The sequence below is a fragment of the Aplidium turbinatum genome, chromosome 4, assembly GCF_918807975.1.
Source record: "Aplidium turbinatum chromosome 4, kaAplTurb1.1, whole genome shotgun sequence".
NCBI classification, from domain to species: Eukaryota; Metazoa; Chordata; class Ascidiacea; order Aplousobranchia; family Polyclinidae; genus Aplidium; species Aplidium turbinatum.
The window spans coordinates 34,523,653-34,543,919 of record NC_137475.1 but is presented as its reverse complement, the minus strand read 5'-3'; the positions used below and the strand labels follow the sequence as shown (position 1 = coordinate 34,543,919).

General features: G+C 38.1%; 1 protein-coding gene and 1 pseudogene across 2 annotated transcripts; both read right to left on the bottom strand.

The window, feature by feature from the left end:
* Window positions 1-1,495: 1,495 nt before the first annotated feature.
* Window positions 1,496-20,027, bottom strand: LOC145768601 (uncharacterized). Of its 2 annotated transcripts, XM_082580134.1 has the most exons (26): window positions 19,812-20,027; window positions 19,354-19,420; window positions 18,609-18,772; window positions 18,282-18,405; window positions 17,657-17,823; window positions 17,231-17,407; window positions 16,859-17,026; window positions 16,322-16,502; window positions 15,972-16,078; window positions 15,099-15,261; window positions 14,741-14,827; window positions 14,251-14,372; window positions 13,930-14,065; window positions 9,887-10,014; window positions 9,362-9,536; window positions 8,753-8,823; window positions 8,268-8,338; window positions 6,709-6,944; window positions 6,230-6,585; window positions 5,397-6,052; window positions 4,934-5,080; window positions 4,304-4,717; window positions 3,758-3,876; window positions 3,205-3,421; window positions 2,618-2,745; window positions 1,496-2,536 (listed from the first exon to the last, which is right to left on the bottom strand). In XM_082580134.1, the coding sequence occupies exons 1-26, from the start codon at window positions 19,980-19,982 to the stop codon at window positions 2,442-2,444; spliced, it is 4,647 nt and encodes a 1,548-aa protein (XP_082436260.1). In that variant the 5' UTR covers window positions 19,983-20,027; the 3' UTR covers window positions 1,496-2,441. The 2 variants fall into 2 exon arrangements, with proteins under 2 accessions (XP_082436260.1, XP_082436261.1); XM_082580135.1 differs by lacking the exons at window positions 19,354-19,420; window positions 19,812-20,027 and having other exon boundaries at window positions 18,282-18,402; window positions 18,609-18,663.
* On the bottom strand, window positions 10,623-11,743 carry LOC145768602 (phosphatidylinositol transfer protein alpha isoform pseudogene; annotated as a pseudogene).
* Window positions 20,028-20,267: the final 240 nt, after the last annotated feature.

Below are 20,267 nucleotides of genomic sequence, written 5' to 3'. Positions count from 1 at the left end.
TCACACACTGCTTATCTTCCCGCGCGCGAGGAGCAACTTCAAAGTCAAAACGCGTGGTAGCGAAAAAGCGAATGCGAGGTTGAATGTTTAATCCCATTTTACGAGTTATCCAAACGTCCCTTAGATTTTCTGTGACTTCAAACATGAAATCGATTTTAGCAAACTTTATCGAGTTGAAACTACGAAATAAAATTAAATTAAAAAACTAATTAAGCACTGTATTGACTATATATTGTGAGAATATCTCATACACTCATCTATATGCACTCTTGCACTACCGTATATACTCGAGTATAGGTCGATCTCCATTCTCGTGTATAAGTCGAAACCCTAGTTTTGACCTGAAAATCGGTGATATTTCCTTCTCGCGTGTAGAAATCGAACAGCTTATTCCCGACACTACCATTCGATGGTTCATTTAAGTATTGGCATTGACATAAGGTGAGGAAATTTCAAAATAGAGCGTAAAGTAACTTATACTGCAGGAAATGTCACGTAACTATTCACGCAATTATTAAGTAAACCAGCAAAATTAGACGCGCTATTTTCAACGAGGTCTTCCCGCTGTGAGATCAATTATAATTCAACAGAACGCATTGTTTTGTTCGCAATGTGTGAGAATTAAATCGAAAACCGATAAAAAAAAAAGGTGTTTAATGGTCTTGGTCGCAGATATTGCCTGCATTAACGACGTCTCTTGCCGCTATTATCACCTAGCCAACCTGACATCATTGTTTTATGCGGCCGCTAAGGTTTGACATCGACTTCAACAATCATGGAATGTTACGTAATAAGAACGATTATATCCTACACGCAAAAATAATAAAATGAATCTCTTAAAACAGCTCTTTCTGCTGTTTTGTCTTGTGAGCTTTGCATATTGCTCAACAAGTGCATAAAGTTGAGAATTGACAAGAAATCATTAAATTTGAAAATCAAGTTTGCATCACTGCAAATAAACATATTCAAAACTTTTACTTCGTCCGACACCATTTCACACTCCGTAATCTACGTTGGCGATAATTTTGCCTCAGCAAAAATGCGTTCATTTTGAAAACTGGCGAGCTGGAGACAACAGCTTGTCCCGTGCATAAGTCGAACCTGTCTTTTTGAGGTGAAAACCACTTGCGAACATCTCGACTTTTACTCGAGCATATACGGTATTCGATAAAAGACTGTAAAGACTTTCGATAAAAAACTGAAGAGAAAACACTTCGCCGTTGTTAACGCTTTGAAGGTAAATAATTAGCAAAACGAGGTTAATAAAACTGATAGTGGGTTTCCACTCTGCTTGAGATCATGGTTTTTTTGCGTTTTATTTCGATAACTTCACTGTCTTGATCGCCGTTATTCACTCGCACGAAAAGGAAATGAATGGGCTTGTTTTCCAACTGTTCCAATTATGAGCTAACAATACCAAAATTTTTACGACTAAGCGTACTGCATGCGTAAAACTAATCGTTTCAAGCAGCGGTTCTAATAAATTAGGTTTGCGACCTAGGTGTCAATATAAACAAGACAGTAAGCTTAATCAAAGACTATTTTAATTGAGTAAAATAGCGTTATGGTTATGACGTCATCACCTTTCTCGCCCCCCAAGGTTTTCTGAAAAGTCGGCGCCTATGATTACACCCATCAAGTGCCGCTTGATCTCTGTTTTCTCTTCGTTCACAGAGAAAGCTTTTTCTTGCACGCTGGCATTAACGCGTCTAGTATTGAAAGAGTGTTAGCTAAATCTAATACGCTCAGCTCATCTGCAAGATATCCGTGACCGCTATGTCAATTTTCTGAGCAACGTAAGAATGTGACTTGGCAAGCAATATTCACATTTCAAAATGTATGGGATAAGGTAGCATTTCTCTTTTGAGTCATTTGTCAAAAATACAATTCAACATTGTATAAACAATAAACATCTAACATTGCAATAAAAAAATCAGTAAATGGGAAAATCTTCATATGAACGGTAGCATGTGCTTGGTGAGATCACAAAATAAACATTCACAGCAGGTAACACGATGCGGGCCAGCAATCTTTTTTACATTTAACAAAGATTCACCTTTAAGCAACGTGAAAAAGTGGCACTTGATAAAGCACAGTGTACAAAAAGGCACCAAAGAATGGAAGCATTTCAGAAAACACGTGGAGTGAAAACATCTAAGAGGTAGTACAGAATCCTGAACGATGTCAGAACATATTTCTTGCAGAAGATATTTGTACCGGTAACAGCTTTTTGAGAAGCTTGAACACGATTTTTAGAGTTACGTTTTGTCTAGGCCATCACACAGTTGGCCACTACTTGGAGGAACGTCATGAAGTAGTGAACTTAGTTTCGCAAGCGGCTACGTTATTGCGATCAAATGCGCGTTGCAAAATAAACAGTATCACATGATATAAAGCGCAATACTTCTGTGACATAGTTCGTGTCAACTACTTGGCAAGGATCAATAATTGGTGTTTCGCATGTTGTAAGAAAATCTAGTGGGAGCAGAGCTAGTCTTGTTTGAATTGTGCATCCAAGATGTCTTCAAGTCGCCGTCTATAAAACGTAAAAGTTACATTAAACCTCAATAAATTTTACCTTAAGATCACTCGTTGAGTCGTTATATTTGACACTTACGTATTTTTTGCCATTGCAAAGGAACGTACGAGACGCCGGATTCCGTGAAGTTCTTGCTGCTCCTCAAGGACCGCTTTCGTTTCAAACGTGAAGGTGTTGACTTGGCGACGTCTGATCGGTTGTCAGACCTGCCAAACGAGGTGTATGTGATTTGAAAACACAGAACATATTGTAATAGAAAGCAACGCACTACAAAAAAAAATTTGTTATTTCACTGAGGATGAGGACCCTTTTAAAAAAACCCTAGTGATTAACCTCACAATGGCTAGGACAGATAAAAATGCACTTAAAAAGATGAGAAACTGGCATTGTGTAGCTTTATAATTCAGACAGACCGCGCACTCAGTATGGAATACCGTAGTTTGGTAAAAACCTGGAGACTATCCGGACAGTCATCAGGATTCCCCTCATCCGATACACATCTACTACAGCAGATTTCGTTCCCTTTCGATTGAGACAAACGGACTAACTCGCTGCAACCCTATTAGTATACAGTTATACCCAGAAGACAGGCGCGGATTTATGGGGGGACCCAGGGGGCACGGGCCCTCACCCCCGAAAGAAACGCATGCCAGAAGATGACCTACTTCTTTTTCACGGAACTTTTCCATTCAGAAGCTGAGTAGCTTTGAACCGCAGTCACAGGATCGTAAAGCCGCGGGTCATTGAATTGCAGGCTCTCAAAGTTAGCAGAAGCTCGCGAGGTTTTTGGTCGCACGGAAGGAGCGGGAACGGTTTTGAAGTGATTCTTCGCGAAGCCTTTCTTTTCAGGTGCGTACATGTCTTGGAGAACCAACGTCTGACCTTTAAATGGCAAAAAAGCGAAAAGTTAGGTTCTTTTTCGTAAACATACAAGTTTCGTACGTGTTACAGAGCAGCACTTTAAATGGCATTCATCATTTTGTACCACAATCTCATCTTTCAACATCATTAATCAAGTGAGGATCAATATTCCACTACAACACCTTCAGCTTCATCAAAATTCACTTGCAGAACAATTTCGAAATTTATATGGACCGGTTTTATTGTTTCAAAGACATAACCCCTGAGAGCAAACCAAACGTTTTTGTTACATTGTTTCCACGTCTACAGACATTATATCAATGCAAAAAATGGTTAGTTTGCTGTCTGGGAAGTTACCATAAACTCTGCATAGTTGTTGCACTCTTCTGTTTAACACGTCATCTCTACTGTTCAGAATGAGGTTATGTCGTCGATGAGCTCCGTGCATAGTTCGTGGTCGCGCTCTCTTCGATTTGCTGCAAAAAAATGTTTTCAAAAGCTTCCTACCCAGCCAACAAAATTCGTCCTTTTTACATTGATTCTACATCTACAGATGTTGACTCAATGTAAAAAGGCAGATTTTTGCAAGTGGAGAAAGTTTGATTTTAAAATTAAGAGTGAAGAATGCGACTCTTGGCATCTTCAACCGCAAAAGACTATTTTGTTCTTGTGTTTGTTCGTGATTATTATATTCTGATTGCTGTGCAAAAATGCTGTACAAACTAGCCTGTCAGGCTACTTACTATCTCATAGAATTAAACTTTTCGACCCCTAAGTAGGAAATGATTCGGCGCGTTAGCAGTGATGGAGATCAACACCAAGCAACGTAAAGTTAGCGTGTTATGCTACCAACTTTTTGCAGTTAAAACCAAACACAAATCCAACAAAAACCACATCGCTTACGTAGATTTAGAAGATCCGCATTCTGAGGTTAGATCGGAGACAATGGAAGCTCGAAGGTTATCCGCTCTAGTGGGCTCAATAAGGTTCGATGCGTATTGAGAATTGATCGGTCGTGCATCTACACTGGCATGGCTGGTGTGAGGCCTCGGTTTCTTTTTGTTAGTTCCGATAATGTTTTCCGCCTTGCTCATCACGTATGACCGAGATGGGGATTCTTGTGGAGTTATCTCTCTGCTTCCTCGGTCAAACTTCGCCGGCTCTCCTTCGGTTTGTGAAGATCGACTCTTAGCGCTTTGTAGACGAGAATCAGGGGGGCTTTTGCTTTGGGTAGGGAGGACAATTTTTTCTTTTCGTTTTTCTTCTCTTTCTTTTCGAGTTTCAAAAACACGATTGGGATATTTCGATTTCAAGTGCCTGAAAATATCACAGGTTATTTGAGACAGAGCAAGGGTGACCAAAGGCACTGAAATAGATCGTCTTTTAACCACACAGTGATGAATTATAAATTAAACAATCGGAAAGTCAGACAATGCTGGTTTTTGTTTTGAAACATTGTGTGAAAAAGTGTTCGAAACAAAAAGTTGAATAACTGCTGCACACAGAAATTTTACATAAGAAAATTCTCACAACCTTCTCCAAGCTTTTTGAATCGTGGTAGCCGCCGAATTCGCTTGCTTGAAAGCGTGCTTCCGATTGCGCTGCAGCATGATTAAAATCTTGCGTTCTGACAAGGACATAGACATGAGACTTTCAATGTACTCCGACAAGGAAAGATCGCTGAAAAGAAAATACATAATAATAGAAACAAGCAGGGCGTTGACAAAACTCTGCAAAAGTCAACATTTCAAAGCACGGCGACTGGCCGATCCGGCACGAAAATATATTTCATAATTTTGCTGCTTTGGACATTTAATAAATTTGAAACGATCTTAAAGGCAAAACGTTTGCATTGTTTTGCCATATCCATCGTTTTGCCTTATGCCTGGTGATGAAGATTTGGATAGGCAGCGACGTTATAACGTTTTGGGACAAGCAACTTTGTGAACTAGTGGTAAAAAACAAAGGTTTTTTTTACCAAAGCTACGTACAGTACCTGTTGAAGTGAGATGAATAACCGAAGTCTTTGTCCAGGGATCCATGTAAGGAAATATTGTTAAACGTTTCCGATGAGCTGTAGGCTAATCCACTAACTCTGTCCAACGATATCTTGGTGTCATCTCCCACATTCTCCCAATCATCTGACGGCTTACTGCATGGGTGGTTCGTAGGCGAGGTGCATGTCTTGTGATGGAGGTGCATGTCAAGTGATTTCGGGTTTATCTCGTCACATCTTGAAGCGAATTGATTTGAAGCAGTCGCTGCATCACTCGCAGAATGAGGTTTTTCATCGCTTTGCTTGCTCGTTGATGACGATCTTTTGTCTTTATCTGATGACGTTGTTGTAACAATGTCCGACGTTGCTGCAACATTTTCTGTCGCCGTCAGTTCCTCTTCAGTGGACGGTTGAGTCGAGAAAGCTTGCAGGGTTGCCGCAGTTTTTCTGGCTTTTCGCAACTTTCGCGCCTCTTCGGAACGCCTCGGAAGGGTTTCTTTTTGTTTGGTCGTTGCATCCGAAGATGTAGACGAGGGCTGGTTATCCTTGAATTGCTGAAGACGTTTCCTCTTCTTCTTTCGCCTTTCTTTAGACCGTTGAACACCACTTTTGCACGTCGAGTCCGTATTCACCACTACACTTACTTCGGTATGGGTCTGAAATAAATCTTTGTTAGGCATCACTTTCCGTACCGTTTCCATTGCATAAAACACGAAAACTAGTTTTCTAATCTACCGCTATTTATGGGAATATACAACTAATACACTAAACAACGAAAATATAATCATTTCGTTAAACAAACGTTATCAAATTTAAAATACATGTACACATACCACGCTCTCCGACAAGTTGAGGTCAGAATTGTCCAGATCATTGCTGCCGTTAGTGGGCAGAGTTGTGGGCAGGACAATCACATTTGGTGGAGGACTGGAAATCTTTTCTAAAACTGGTTTAGCTTCTGTTGTTGAATTTTCTACACTTTCTGCATTGCTCAACGGGCTGTTTGTTTTAGTGGCTTCAAGTTGCACATCACTGCTCAATCTCGAGGCATGAGGCTCTTCAGTGGCGGAGTTATCCTTTTCTTTATGAACGACAGCGCTGCCACTGAACACCAATGATGATTTGTCACGTGACACGACGCTGTCTTCATATTTTTCTTCCGACTTGTTAAATTCAAAGATTTCTTCACCTGCCGATTTGAACCAAACACGATCAAATTCAGACGTTATTGTAATGCTTTTTGGACAAAGTTTAAACATACTACACACACCCACTCAAAGACAGTTAAAAAAGTACTCAAAAAGTTACATACCTTCTGAATCAACAACCTTGCTTACAGGAACATCGGTGGATATAAGAAGGTTCGAAGATCGCACTGTCGTCACGTTGGCCGTCAATTCATCCATAGTGTCGGGTCGCGACTCGTCCCCTGAGTATGGGCTGTCAACCATCGCCTGGTCCCCTTTCTGTGACGGAGGGGCCGGTTCCTGGCCAACACAGTCCAGCTGGTCCGATAAAGAAGCCAGCGCTTTCTTTTTGAAGCGATTTCTGAGTCAAAGAGACGTTTTTAAAAATGTTGTGTGTCACTGTGTCAGGTACCTTTGCGTTGGTCGAAGCTGGGTCATTGCTTGTGCGAGTTTGCGTTGACTTGTGTTCATGACCCAACACTTTTCACGGAAATGCATCAAATGAAACACTAATTTCTCAACTTTGGGATCATTGTTTATTGCTTCAGTTTTTTAAAAAGTGAAGCCATTGATTGAATCTTTATCCTCGGACTGGGAAAGCTTCTTTGAGAGCTTAATTCTGGCAGTTTCGCATACTTGTAGAGGTTTTGAACCACTGACGTAGGCCCGGTCGCGAATTTTTTTCGCACGAACTTTTTGTCTCATTTGCATATTTCTGTAAGTGTAGTCATTACTGGTTACCGCGCGGCGCGCGTAACTGTTTTTACCGATTTTCGCCCCCCAGGTCCAAATCTAAACATTGAACTTGAAAAAAAACGTAGCCTGGAGACACCCCCTAGTCTAGTTAAGTTTAAAAAAGTTGAGAAAAGAAACTGATTCTGGTCACTAGTCTAAAAGTAAGATTTTCCAAATTGATTAAGAATTAACTCTAACTCTATAACCCTAACCCATTAACCCTAACCTTACTTTTTTTGAAAAGCTTTTGTGCACCGCAAAAATTAACGTAAAGAAAAAAAAATTGACTTCGATGGGCGTCGAGCTGATGTCCTCACGAATATAAGGCAAAAGACGAAACCACTGAACCAAACACGCCAACGAAACATGTTTGCATTCACAAACTAAATACAAACTTTACGCGAAGTAACAAAAAGTTCATGGGAAAAAAATTTCGCGGCCCGGTCACCGAGATGGACAAATTGAAGTTTTCCGATTGTTGAAGTGTTGTTGGCGGGGAATTATTCCATTCATTAAATGCCGCTTAATGGATAACAGTCCTTAGCATGCGTTGTTAAAGCGCACACCCCAAAAGTCGAATCAGCGCCGCTTGATTTTGAAGCTTTTTCGTTTAAGTCACGCGCTAACCAACCGAGATATCATTGGCAGCAAACACATGGCACAGTGCGAACTTGCAAAGTTTGTGTAGTTTATATTTCAAAAAAGTTGCAATGTTGTGCAATGTGTCACAGCTGCAATAGTCCAATAGTAATATGCCAGAACAAATGAGAAATACTGAATATCTCCACTTGAAGCAGATTTGTCGGGTTCAGGTTTGCAAGCGGTGGTTGAAGATTTATATGTATTTTGCTTAAGATCTATGCGTGAATGCGTATACCAGATACGATACATAAGTTACATGCAATAATGTCATTTACCTATGATAGAAACTAAGCGGGAATCAACTAACCTGTCTTTTTTGCTTCTCAGCCTTTCATGCTTCATGAGCAAATTCTTGCGATGTAGAAAAGCTTTGCGAACCTGTGGTGAAGTATAATGCTCGTTAGATGCATTCCCGATTTATCAAGTGTGACATCAGACGATAAATGAAAGCGTTTCTATGATGTTTTGCGTTGGTACGTAGATCGAAATCAAGAAAAGGGGTTTCATTTTGAAATATTTTTGTTTCTAATAGCTACAAACACAGCACGAAGACATTTAAATTGCACGGCGTCTCTGATATTTTCATGCGTTTTCGTTTCGATCTTATAAATGAAATTGAATTCTTCCAATAGTTACAATTGTCTTGGCTTTTTTTTAAGTTACTTTCCTACACCTATCAGTGATATAGATAGTAACATGCCACTCTGTGATATCAAAGCTCATGTTATGCACAAACTTCAATCCCGGGAAATATTAAGGTACAAGCAGCGTTCAAATTATAATGCAAATCACCTGGTATCCCCTGTAGCATGCCTGTATGCGAGCAGCAGCAATGGCACGAATGGTTTCGGATGACAAAGCGCCTGGTAAAGATAGTTGTAGCAGATCGTGAGAATGCATAAGGGTACCACACTAGTTGTTCACAGAAGATAGATGACAATTATTCATGGCAATGGAAGTTATGCAACTATTAAACAGTTTGTGTATTGAAGCCAATATGCAAAGAGTAACCTAAAAATTACTAAGAGATGTGATTTCTTGCAAGTAATTATTTCAATAAATTTAGCACATCATAATATACGAACATAAAAGTAACATTAGGAGACGATAGCTCGACTCTAACGGGTGTAGTGAAGTGGCACACCTCAACGAAGAATTGCCAAACTCCACTAACTGTGACTGAATGTGAGAAACAGTTTACAGACACCAGCGCTTCAACAACGGTATCGGAGAAACCATAAAAGTATCAACCTTTGTAACCAGGCTTGAGTCAGTGGTACAAAGCCTCTTTTTAAAACAAAAAGCCTCTGATAACCATGTAAAAGTTAATCCAAACGGCCATGAACAGGCTTCAAATGAAACCAATTTCAAGGCTATTCAATTCACATGCAAGACGCGCACCTTGTTCGATGAGATATTGCGCAACTTCGTCACTGCCATTGAGCAGGGCGTGGTCAAGCGGTGTGAGTCTTTCTTCAGTGAATTCCATCAGGTTTGGAAAGGCGGAACATTGAAGGAGCAGTTTGGAGGCGTCCAAATGGCCCGATTGCGCAGCCCAATGCAAAGCAGACAAGCCCTGTGTAGAAAGGATACAAAACTTCTATTGCTAAGGTATTCTAGTTTAAGAGTTAGATGCAGAACAGAGGATTATTAACTGATTAAACAAATTTCCTTATTAAGCAACTTATATCGTGGACTACATTTCTCCCATGCTCTAACTGTAATCAGCTGATTATAATAGCCCATTACTGATCTACCAATATGACCTTCGCGCAAACTGATTCTAGATTATCTTAATCAGACGATCATCTTAACCGGTTGCAAGATCCGCTGTTGCTGTACCCTAGAGAGTAAAATCTGTCATTGGTATATTTGATTCAACGTCTGTATATTTGCACATTTGATTCAGTTAAGCTACGCACATACCTCCTGGTCTTGCAAATCCACATTTGCTTTGTTTTCTAAAAGCAGATTCATACAATTGATGAAGCCACCAAAGGCCGCACAATGAAGCGGAGATCGTTGAATTCCGTCTCTAACGTCAGGATCCAGGCCTACAAACGAGATATCCCACAAAGTTAAAACTTGTGGAAAAAGGTGATGCTATGACAGCATAGACTTCGATTACAATATTTCATTTGTCAAAAATGAGACGTGTGTACCAAGATAGATTTAGATAATGCATCCACCGTTAAGAAAGTAACTGATACGCAATATAGCTTCTTTTACAGCACTGTGTTGCTCTCTCTAAGCCTTGTTTTCACACCCAGCTACCAAAGAATGTTATTTTTACATGATTTAAACGTAAGTTTTGACGACGGCAGGCGTTAAATCGATGTAAAAGTGGCAATGTCGATTAGGTATCACCCAGTAGTAAAACTAATTATCATCTGATTCTGAAGTATATTCCCTCAGAGTATGACGGCAAGCAAAAATTTAATTTCGCTCAGTTTCACACAGTTCACGTTATGACAACCCCACAGAGAATCGAACCTACATTATCTCGCTCAGAAGGAAGAATTTATACACAAAATCAGTTGATAAGAAGCGCGTTTGTTTGCAAGGAACCGTGCAGCTGAACGTTGAATGGTGCGTGTGTATCAAGTGGGGATTGAGATGACTTGAGGCAAAATCGATAAGATGCAATTAGAAAACTCACGACAATTGTTGCAAAATTTATGTTCAAAACACAGTTGAATGTGTGCGCACAAATACGTTTGTAAAAACACAGCAAAGAACAAAGAAACGCAACTCTATACATAATCCACTTCGCACCAGGAGATCAAGTTGGATGTTGATGCAAAATCAAGAATATAGTTTTGAATGGGTATGTTTCAAAATCTTGTTTCGACGGGTAAGAAAAGTAAACCTTCTTCAAAAGACTTTGGCATCAGCAAGTTTGTCAATATCGTCCAATGTCAAATCAATCCATTCGTCCATGCAGCAGTACAGTTTACGATGAAAAGCCAGCATTGTAGGCCCATCGTGGTCAACCAAAGAACGTTGAACTAACTTTTGCAGCCCCCACCATTTAAATTCACAAGACACAAGCTTATAAGCACAGACACATTGAGTCGGAGTACCAGGGTTTTGTGTGTTGCAGTTACTTTGTGATTTTATTTCTTCAAGCCATGAGGGACTCAGAGGGCCCCGTCCTGTTTTCTTTGATTGGAAAGTCAAAGGATTGAATCCAGAAGCAAAGTCGGTTGGTACTGAAGAGCAATCTGCAATGTTCATTATTTCCACTGAAACTTTTTTCCATTCCGAATCAGAAAGATTGTGAACGTTCTCAGAAGTACCAAAATCAGACAACACAACTGTGTCAATACGAAATCGGAAAACGTCTTTAAAAAAATCCTGGCTGTAATATTTGGAAAAAGTCCGAGGAAAATCGTGCCAGGATTCTTCATGCACATCCAAGCTTCGACTAGGAAATAACTTATTTTTCAATCCTGTTATCACAGACGGCATGTATGACGGATAATGGTAAATAGCATGAAAGTATTGCCCTTTTCCTTGTTCGTTATCGTACGGTTTCTTTTCTATCAACCGAATTCCTTCCTTTATCTCACTGTCTACATATTCTTGAACGGTAGCCCAGTTTGCACCTTTTTGATATTCATCCATTGACAGAGGCATAACAAAACGAAATTCTTTCCGGAGCATTTTGACTGTTTTTGTTAAATGCAGCTACTGCCACATAAACTATAAAGCTTAATATAGGTAGAAACGTAACATAACACAAAGTCTTGAGGACTTGGACAATACCAACCATAAAATAACATAGCTGCAACTTAAAATAAAGCACTGTCAAAACCTAGACAAAATTTAAATTATTTCAAACACAATTATGATGAGACAATGTTATGCATTATTACGAACAAACGTTTGAACTTATTCAAAAGTTTCACTAAAACACGGTTTCAACCGAAACATTAACAACAGATTTATTTTAGGTTTAGACTATTTACTCCCACACGACTTTAGAATATGATCGTTGCGAAAAAACGAACTTTCAAATCTATCACTAAAACAAACGAGAAAAGTTACTTACCAACAGTCACCAAACCTTACAAACACAGAATTAGATCCAAAAACATGCATTACTTCAATTGAGCTGCAATGAGTAATATGCTGAGACGTAAACTACATCACGGAGAATTGGGCCAGCAATCCGCTTATTACGTTTGTGCTGGCCGATATGATCCAGCAATTCAGTTTGTGACATTGTTATCTAACATTCTAACTGGCCGTTACTAGACATTGTATAGCCTATTGACTGTCTACAACGCTAATGCTCTAACCCAGTGGTTCTCAAACTTTTTCAAAAAAATTGTTGAACGGTCCCCTTGCGATTTTTTTAACGACTTACGGTCCAACAAAAACTTAAGGAAAATTAGCGCAAAAGCGGTAAATAATAATTTATTTGTTACATGCACTTAAAAATGCACACGCCAATAAAATGAATGCACCTGCTTGGGTGTTATCAGTTCTATGTTAGGTTCCGTTTGGTTCAAAATGATCGTGATATTATGCATTACATCCAACATGTTTTAAGATAGGTATCAATGTGACATTGACTTGTGTATCTATGATACCACCTGCGACAAAATGTTTTCCGAAAGCTCAGATATTCTCCTACTCACAGTGTCGTTTGACAGAGACACTTGCTTCAGCTTTTGAGCTTCAGATTCTCCCAAAACGTTTGATACAATAACTTGGCAACAAGGCAAGATCAGTTGTTCTCCGATGGTGTGAGGCCTTTTAGGGATAGCTATTTTTCTTGCAACTTCTTAGGAGGCCCTTAACCCTGCAGTGTTTTTCTTCCATTGATCACTAGTGCTATCAAATCTTGACCTAACTAAACTATTAGCTTGCCGTTTAAAAAAATCTGCATCTTTGCTTTGATAATCTGGATGATGTGTTACCAAATGTCTTTTCAGCTTGGTAGGTTTTAGAGCAGAACTTGCTAAAACTTTACAGCATAGCACGCACTGCGACTTTTCCTCCAGAATGTATCACAGTGAAAACAAATTGAACATAGGAATCATTGAATCTTAATTTTTTTCGAGGCTGAGCCATTTTCACTTTTTGTACTCAAATTTAGGTTAAAAATTCAATTAGTAAAGTTATTAGTTTTTGGCTAATTTGACTAAGGCTAAAAAAGCTAAAAGTTCGGAAAGGCATTCAATTCAAAACTTAAATCAGTAAAAGAAAGAACAAGCACCTTCTCGTGGTCCCTCCCGTCAGTACCATATCTTCAAACAAGCACCATATCTTCAAGAAAAAAGATATGCGAAGCCAAGCTTGTCACACTCGAGTAAACCTCATACGCCAGCATCATCATCATCATCAGTAAAATTAAATAACCAGCCTTAATCAACTTCGCCTAACTCCTTTTTAGTCAAGCATATTTCGTAATTCTGTTCTTGATTTGGTAAACACGAGTGTTGTAGGAGTAGCCTACGTCACCACTATGCACTGCTTGATGTCACAAAAGCGATAGAAACGAAACAAAGGCTATCACAATGAAACGAAAGGCCAAACTGTGTTGAGGGATGCCAAGCCAGCTTAGTAAAATATATCATTTAAGTTTGGTTTGGAAAATATGTTGCCTGAAAATTTTTGCTTTCCACAAAATTTTTTGTCTTCGGGATCGAGTTAATTTTTTTGGAAGGTGCTTTGCGGTCTCAGAAAATTGTCTCGAGGACCCCAAAAAGACCGCGGACCCCAGTTTGAGAACCACTGACTAACCAATGAAGGTCACTTGAATAAGTCTTGGTAGTGGTACATAACCAATCTCATGACACAAATGGTAAGTCTTGTAGAAGTTTTTAAAAAGCTTCGTTTCATGACTTTACACCTGTGTCTTCGTCGGGTGAGCCTCTGGGGCCGAGAGTAAAAAACCTAATCATACACAAACTGTTGTACGTACGTACATCGTAAAATAATTTTATCGGTAGAATCACCTTTTTTAATAAGAAAGTCGCATACTTCCGCGTGACCTCCAAGAGCAGCCCAGTGAAGGGGTGTCCTGTCTTCGATGTCACGTAGTGAAATGCTTGCGTTGTAGTCAAGGAGATGTTTCACTACATTTATGTCACCCTGCGAACAGTTACTGGGTTTAGACAAGCTCTTTTGATTTTGAATTGATCAGTGTTAAATAAATTTGGAACTACCTTTGTTAAATTGCCTTTTGCAAATGACAGTTTTAAGCAGTTTTAAGTAAAGTAAAACCCTTTTTAGAGAAATATTAGAACTTTGAATAAAGAAAGTTCCAACTTACGCACCTTTTCACAGGCACCGAATAAAGGTGTGTGGTTCATGTTATTCTGAAGGTCGTGCCTTGCGTTGTAATTTAGAAGCAGCTCAGCAGATCGGGCACATCCGTTGTACGCAGCCATGTGTAACGCTGAACAAGAAAAAGCAAACAGAATTAGGAAAAGCCATCGTCATTGGCGAAAATGTACAAAACCAACTGTCTTGGTAAAACAACACATCAACAAGATGGTATTTCTTGTTTTTGAATTAACTATTCGTAGTTAAGGACGTTGTATAACGTTAATTAAATTACTGCTAATCAAAAAACATACAACTTGCTTCTTGCACCTTCAACCGTAACAAATGAATAGACTCAAGTTATTGCGTGCATTGTGAGATTTAACATCGAACAAATCCCCGTCACAAAAGCACAACAAGAAGTAATTTTTCCAAAAAAAAAAAAACGCTTTGGAGGTATAAATCCCATTAAAAGTCAACTCTTGGTAATTATTTTTCAACCTGTGTTTCCTGTGTTGTCCGCTCTGTTAATATCCACCGTCAAAGACCCGAGTGACGTTCCCCCTTCTGTGGACGGTTTCGCTTCACCTTTAACGTTACAGGTTGATACTATCAAACCGTTTAAGATTGCGAGCAATTAGTCCTTATCACACTCATTCAACGTCTGCAGACGTTGCAACAATGTAAAAATAACATGGACTTACGGTCTATGTAAGGCGAGAATGGAAACATTAAAGCTATTACATGTATAGACATTGCAACAAAAATACACGAAGCACAAAAAACTGGAGACAGAGAAGGAAAACGACAAACGTCATATTTAAATAATTAAAATTCACTATCTGCTTTCAAATCAAACCTTCTGTTGTTTGGTTTTCATGCCGAGCGTTGCCAAGATTAAGAAGAGTTTCGATGACGTCATTTGCCCCTTTCGCCGCCGCCCACATGAGGGCAGTACGACCTTCGATATCGGCCTGATCAAGTACGTTTCGATCGTGCTCTATCATTTCAATGACCACTTCCTGTCAAAGCAATTGAGTATGTTGATTACGACGGTGTTGAACAAGTGGGGCTACAATTGTTGCCTAGTTACCATTAGTCACCATCCAGATAGCAAATCAACCGTTTTTTTACATTGATTCGTCTGCAGACGTTGAATCAATGTAAAAAATGATTGATTTGATGTCTGGGTATGTGCAAGGTTACAGCAACAAAGTCGATATTTATAGCCCAAATTTCTCCCATAAGCAGGCTGAATTTCCCCTCATACGTAGTCTGGTTCTAAGACAAGTAGCCGAAACTCTAGAGATGCGGAAATAGCATGAGATGTTTTTAAAAAAAACACTGGAATGGCACCACGAAGCAGCATATACGGGGCAATCAGAAAACCATCACACATTGACCAACGCATTTCAAACAGTTAAAGAAAATTTGTTTACATTGATTGTTGCCCGGTTTAGTGAACGCATCCACATCACTACTTGAAAATTAAGCGGTGGCTTACGACGTCGGACGGTTCAAAACCTTTTAGCCATACTATCAAGTGCTACTTCAACGTTACGACAATTGGCACTCAAGAGAAGAATAAATAAGAGCAATAATTATGCCATTCAAGACTGTTTTTAAATGCTACTACAATTTTTCTATTGAGATAAAAATAGGCAAAACTTTGGTTTATTTAGAAATGGAAGCAAAGCACGGTAAATTGAATTTAATAATCTTACACTCTTACAGGATTGTTATAAAGAGCAGCATATAGAAAAGGTGTAGCTCCGTGCCCGTCAGAAATGGAATTTTTTGCTCCAGCGGACAGCAAAAGCTTCACTATATTTGTGTTTCCTGCAAAACGAACAGATTTAAAACCAAAATTTATGACATTACAGAGCAAGTGACGATACTGGTGTGAAAATGGTTGGAAGTAACGTCTTAGGCAAAATAAAGATCAGATTTTTCACCTTTATACGCTTTATAAGCCATTTTGTGACACAATAGACAAATGTACAGTTGTACACGTTATTATAGCACCACAACAAACAGTTATAAAACAAAAAATGATTTACCATATTTATGACTAACACTTACCTAATTGTGCTGCCAAATGCAAAGGTGTCCGAAACGAATTATCCAGTCTGTCAACTTCGCATTTTTCTTGTTCAAATTGTAGCAGAAATTTCACAGCAGCTATATTTTTATGCGCAACAGCGAAGTGAAGAGCGGTTTCGCCTTTGTAGTTTTGCCAGTTCAACGCACTAGGGGAGGATTCCTAAGAATTATGTTGAAGCTCTGATATATCATGTTGATGCTTTCAACTTAAGAGATAAACCACAATATCTCACCAGCAATTATCTGAAAGGGCGCTTTAAAAGCCAATTTGTGACTGTACGTTACTCGTACGTACGAGTGCTCACCTCTAGTGAATACTCAGTCTAGCGCTGATAAAGTACCTTGCCCTTCTTATACTAAATTTCCACAGTATATCCACTAAAACGCAAACATTAACGCCGAAACTGATAACGCAGCACAATTTTTTGATTTTTACATGTCATGTTTATAAGTAATACATTACCAAAAGCACAGTTTAGAGAAATTTTAAAGTCACATAAATAACCATCTGCCAACCAGTAAAGCCTTCATGGTGGTGACCGCAGAAGGATCGTGAGTGTTAGCAGCCCAGTGAAGTGGCGTCCTTCCCTCGTCATCCGAGATAGCGGTGTTGCAGTTATACTTTATGAGTAGTTTCACATATTCGACATTGTTAAATGAAGCACTCCAATGCAACGCGGTTCGCTGGGAAATAAAAGATCCTGATGTAACTCTTCGTTTTTACGAATAGCGATACATTTTTCATATGAGACCCAACATGCTAGCTAGTATTGATTTTTTAAAACAAACACGACCATCTGAATTAACTTATAATTGAAAAAAACATGACTTCGACTACATTACCATTGCACATCACATACAAACAACTGAGATTTTATAGGAACTCACATTTTGATTGTCTGTCACTTCTGCCATACCGGAACTCAAGTGCCGAAGCATAAACTCAAGACACTTAACATTCTTGCGGTTCCTGGTGATGAGGTGTAGCGGCGTGTGACCTTCGTTGTCTTTCACCTCAATGTTTCCTCCTTGCTCGTAGAGCAACTCAAGGAATTTGTAATTCGCCTGCAGTTAAAGAATTAAAATGGTTGCTATTACTGTGTGCATTGGTCAACAATGATGAAAGTTACTTTTTGGCATTGCAAATTGTTGCTGTGATTTTTTGTTTTAAAACATTTATTATATTGCATGTGGTGTTACGTTTAAGGTTTTCACAATCTGAGATATTTTTAATTGAAAAATTAGTTTAACAAGTCATCCAAATCAAATAAAAAAACAAAACAGGAAAGCTATTGAACTTTGTAAAATATATACCTTTTGAGCCGCTAGATGCAAAGCACTTCTTCCAGCTTTATCGACATGGTCAAGTTTGCACTTCATTTTGAGGAGTAACTTAGCACAATCAAGCCTATCCGACAACACACAATACATGAATGGTGTACGACCTAAACTATCCGGAGTTTCAAGAAGTTCAGGATTTTCTAAATCAAAAACAAATGCTCGGTAAACCTTTAGACCTAAGTCTAAGTGAGTTAATATCTTAAAAACGCAGCATTTATCTTAAATGTACTGTATAATAACATTTAACGAAAGTGCAACCAAGAATCAATAAAGCAATAAGAATTCACATCAAGTGATGTAGCAACAGTCTATCAACAGTGAGCACAATCTAATCACTTTATCATTCTTTTGTGATAAACAATCACTCACAGTTATACAAACACGTACGGTAAAGTAGAAAAAGATGAGACATGGCTTCTTTATAACATAAAACCACAACAAACAGATACATACACATTAGCTAAAGAAAGTACAAATTAATGTATTTGACCATACCAACACGTTCAAATTTCGAAAGCCACAAAACAAGCAACGTTTATTAGAAGCACATGCACAAACATACACTATGATAAATGCTTGAACGAACAACTTTAGATACCTGCAAGCATTTTCTTCACTTCAGATTTTTCTCCTCTTACAATTGCACCAATTAAAGCAAGTGTTACTGGCGACATCTCCTCTACAACTGACACTTGAGCTAGTTTTCCATTATTGTTTTTCTGCTGCATGCATAAAAACAAAAAGAAGTTATATTGTAGAGCTAGTTTTAGTATAAGCATTAAGCAATTTACAAATGTTTTGTGAAAACATTATGTAGTAAATCATAATATATAAATAACACATCAACTGTACAGTTGTATACTAACAAACTAATTTTCAATACATATAATATCTTTCAATAATTTAAGTACAATTTTGACAATACCTTTACACTTTCTGTTTCTAGATCAGCATCATCACGCAATGGATTTGATGACATTTCTAAGTCATTGCTGCTTTCAAGAGCATAAGTTGTAAATTCATCTGAAGATCCTAATGCAGTGCTCACATGTCCATTTATTTCTTCTGATTTGGTGTTTATGCGCACAGCTGCGAGAAAAGAGTTTAGAGTGCAATTACAATATCACCACTCCAAAACTGAGTTATGCTATAATCATAGCTTACTTAAAGTTGTCTTTGAAGTTCTCTAGTAGTAAACTGATGGAGGAGATCTGCCTGACTATCTGAGCGGCTACTATGCTGCGACGATCCTTTGTCCATTACTAACTTAGTTGGTCTGTCTGCACTGTCTAAGTACCAAAGGATCGGTCAACAGTCTAAATACTTTATTAGATAAAGTTGGCATACTTAGACATTCACACACAAGGCTTCCCAGTAAACCTACATCAGTCATGGCAGGAAGAAAACTATTTTCCCTGTTTTTTTTCTTTTATTACTGCATCTAGAGATTTTACACTGTGGCTCAGCATTAGAGCATAGTTAACAAGATGATTCATTACCATATAGCAGTAGCATTAGCAACCAAATTACAAAATTTTAGTGTGCATGGCCATGACAAAATGCCCTGATCCCTTAATAAAGCAATCAACTTTCTGAAAAAAAAAGTACCTATTTTAGCACAATGAAGGCTGTAGCTTTTTTATATTTCAATTTGTAATGAACAGACTAACTTTTTGTATTATGCTTTTGAGTTTTGCTCTTCAGCAAAAGCAGATTTTCAGTTCCATTTATAGGCTCCTGCAAAAAAAACAGTCTCTTTAGAAAATGTTTATAATACAGTACTGGTATCCCGCATTGTGGTTACTTATTGTTACATTTACAAATTTATTTTTACATATATTGCATTAAAAATATTATTATATTTGAATGATATACTACATTAAAAATTAAGATGCTCATTAAATTTATAACACCAAACAAAATATATAAAGCAAACTTAAACTTGTTGTCTTCAAACAAACTTAAGTAAATCATTTCACAATAAAATCACTTTTAAACAAGCAAAAGACATAATACCCTTAATTATTTACAGCTTTCTATAATTTTGCTTACAAGAATAGAGTGAGATAAAATTCAATTAATATAATAACAGAACAATTTTACAAAATTAATCTATTTTTATACTTACATCAAAGACTTTGGTCTCACTGGTATGGTAATCCTGGTTGAACGAAACATTAACGGAACGCTTTAAACCACCAGAGTTGGGTCTCATTTTTTTACTTTCATTATCATTGTTATTTGTATTGTCCAACACTGATAATGTAGCTTGTTTTTTACGTCTTTTGAAAAAGTTCATTGGAAAAAATCTGTACTTTTATATTAAAATATTCATTAGGCTAGCTATTACTATTCATCCATAACAGCTAAAACGTGATAAAAATTGGAATAAATTAGATAAAAAATCACAAAGTAAGCTACGTACTGAAAACAGTTAATAACAATTATAATAGATAGAAATAATTATTATACAATACATGGATAGAAAAAAGTATAGCCTACTCAAAAGCTCAAATTTTGCAATAAAGAAAAAGTTGGCAAAATAGAGTTTTCAAAGCCTAAGCCAAATCTTATTTTAGGCCTA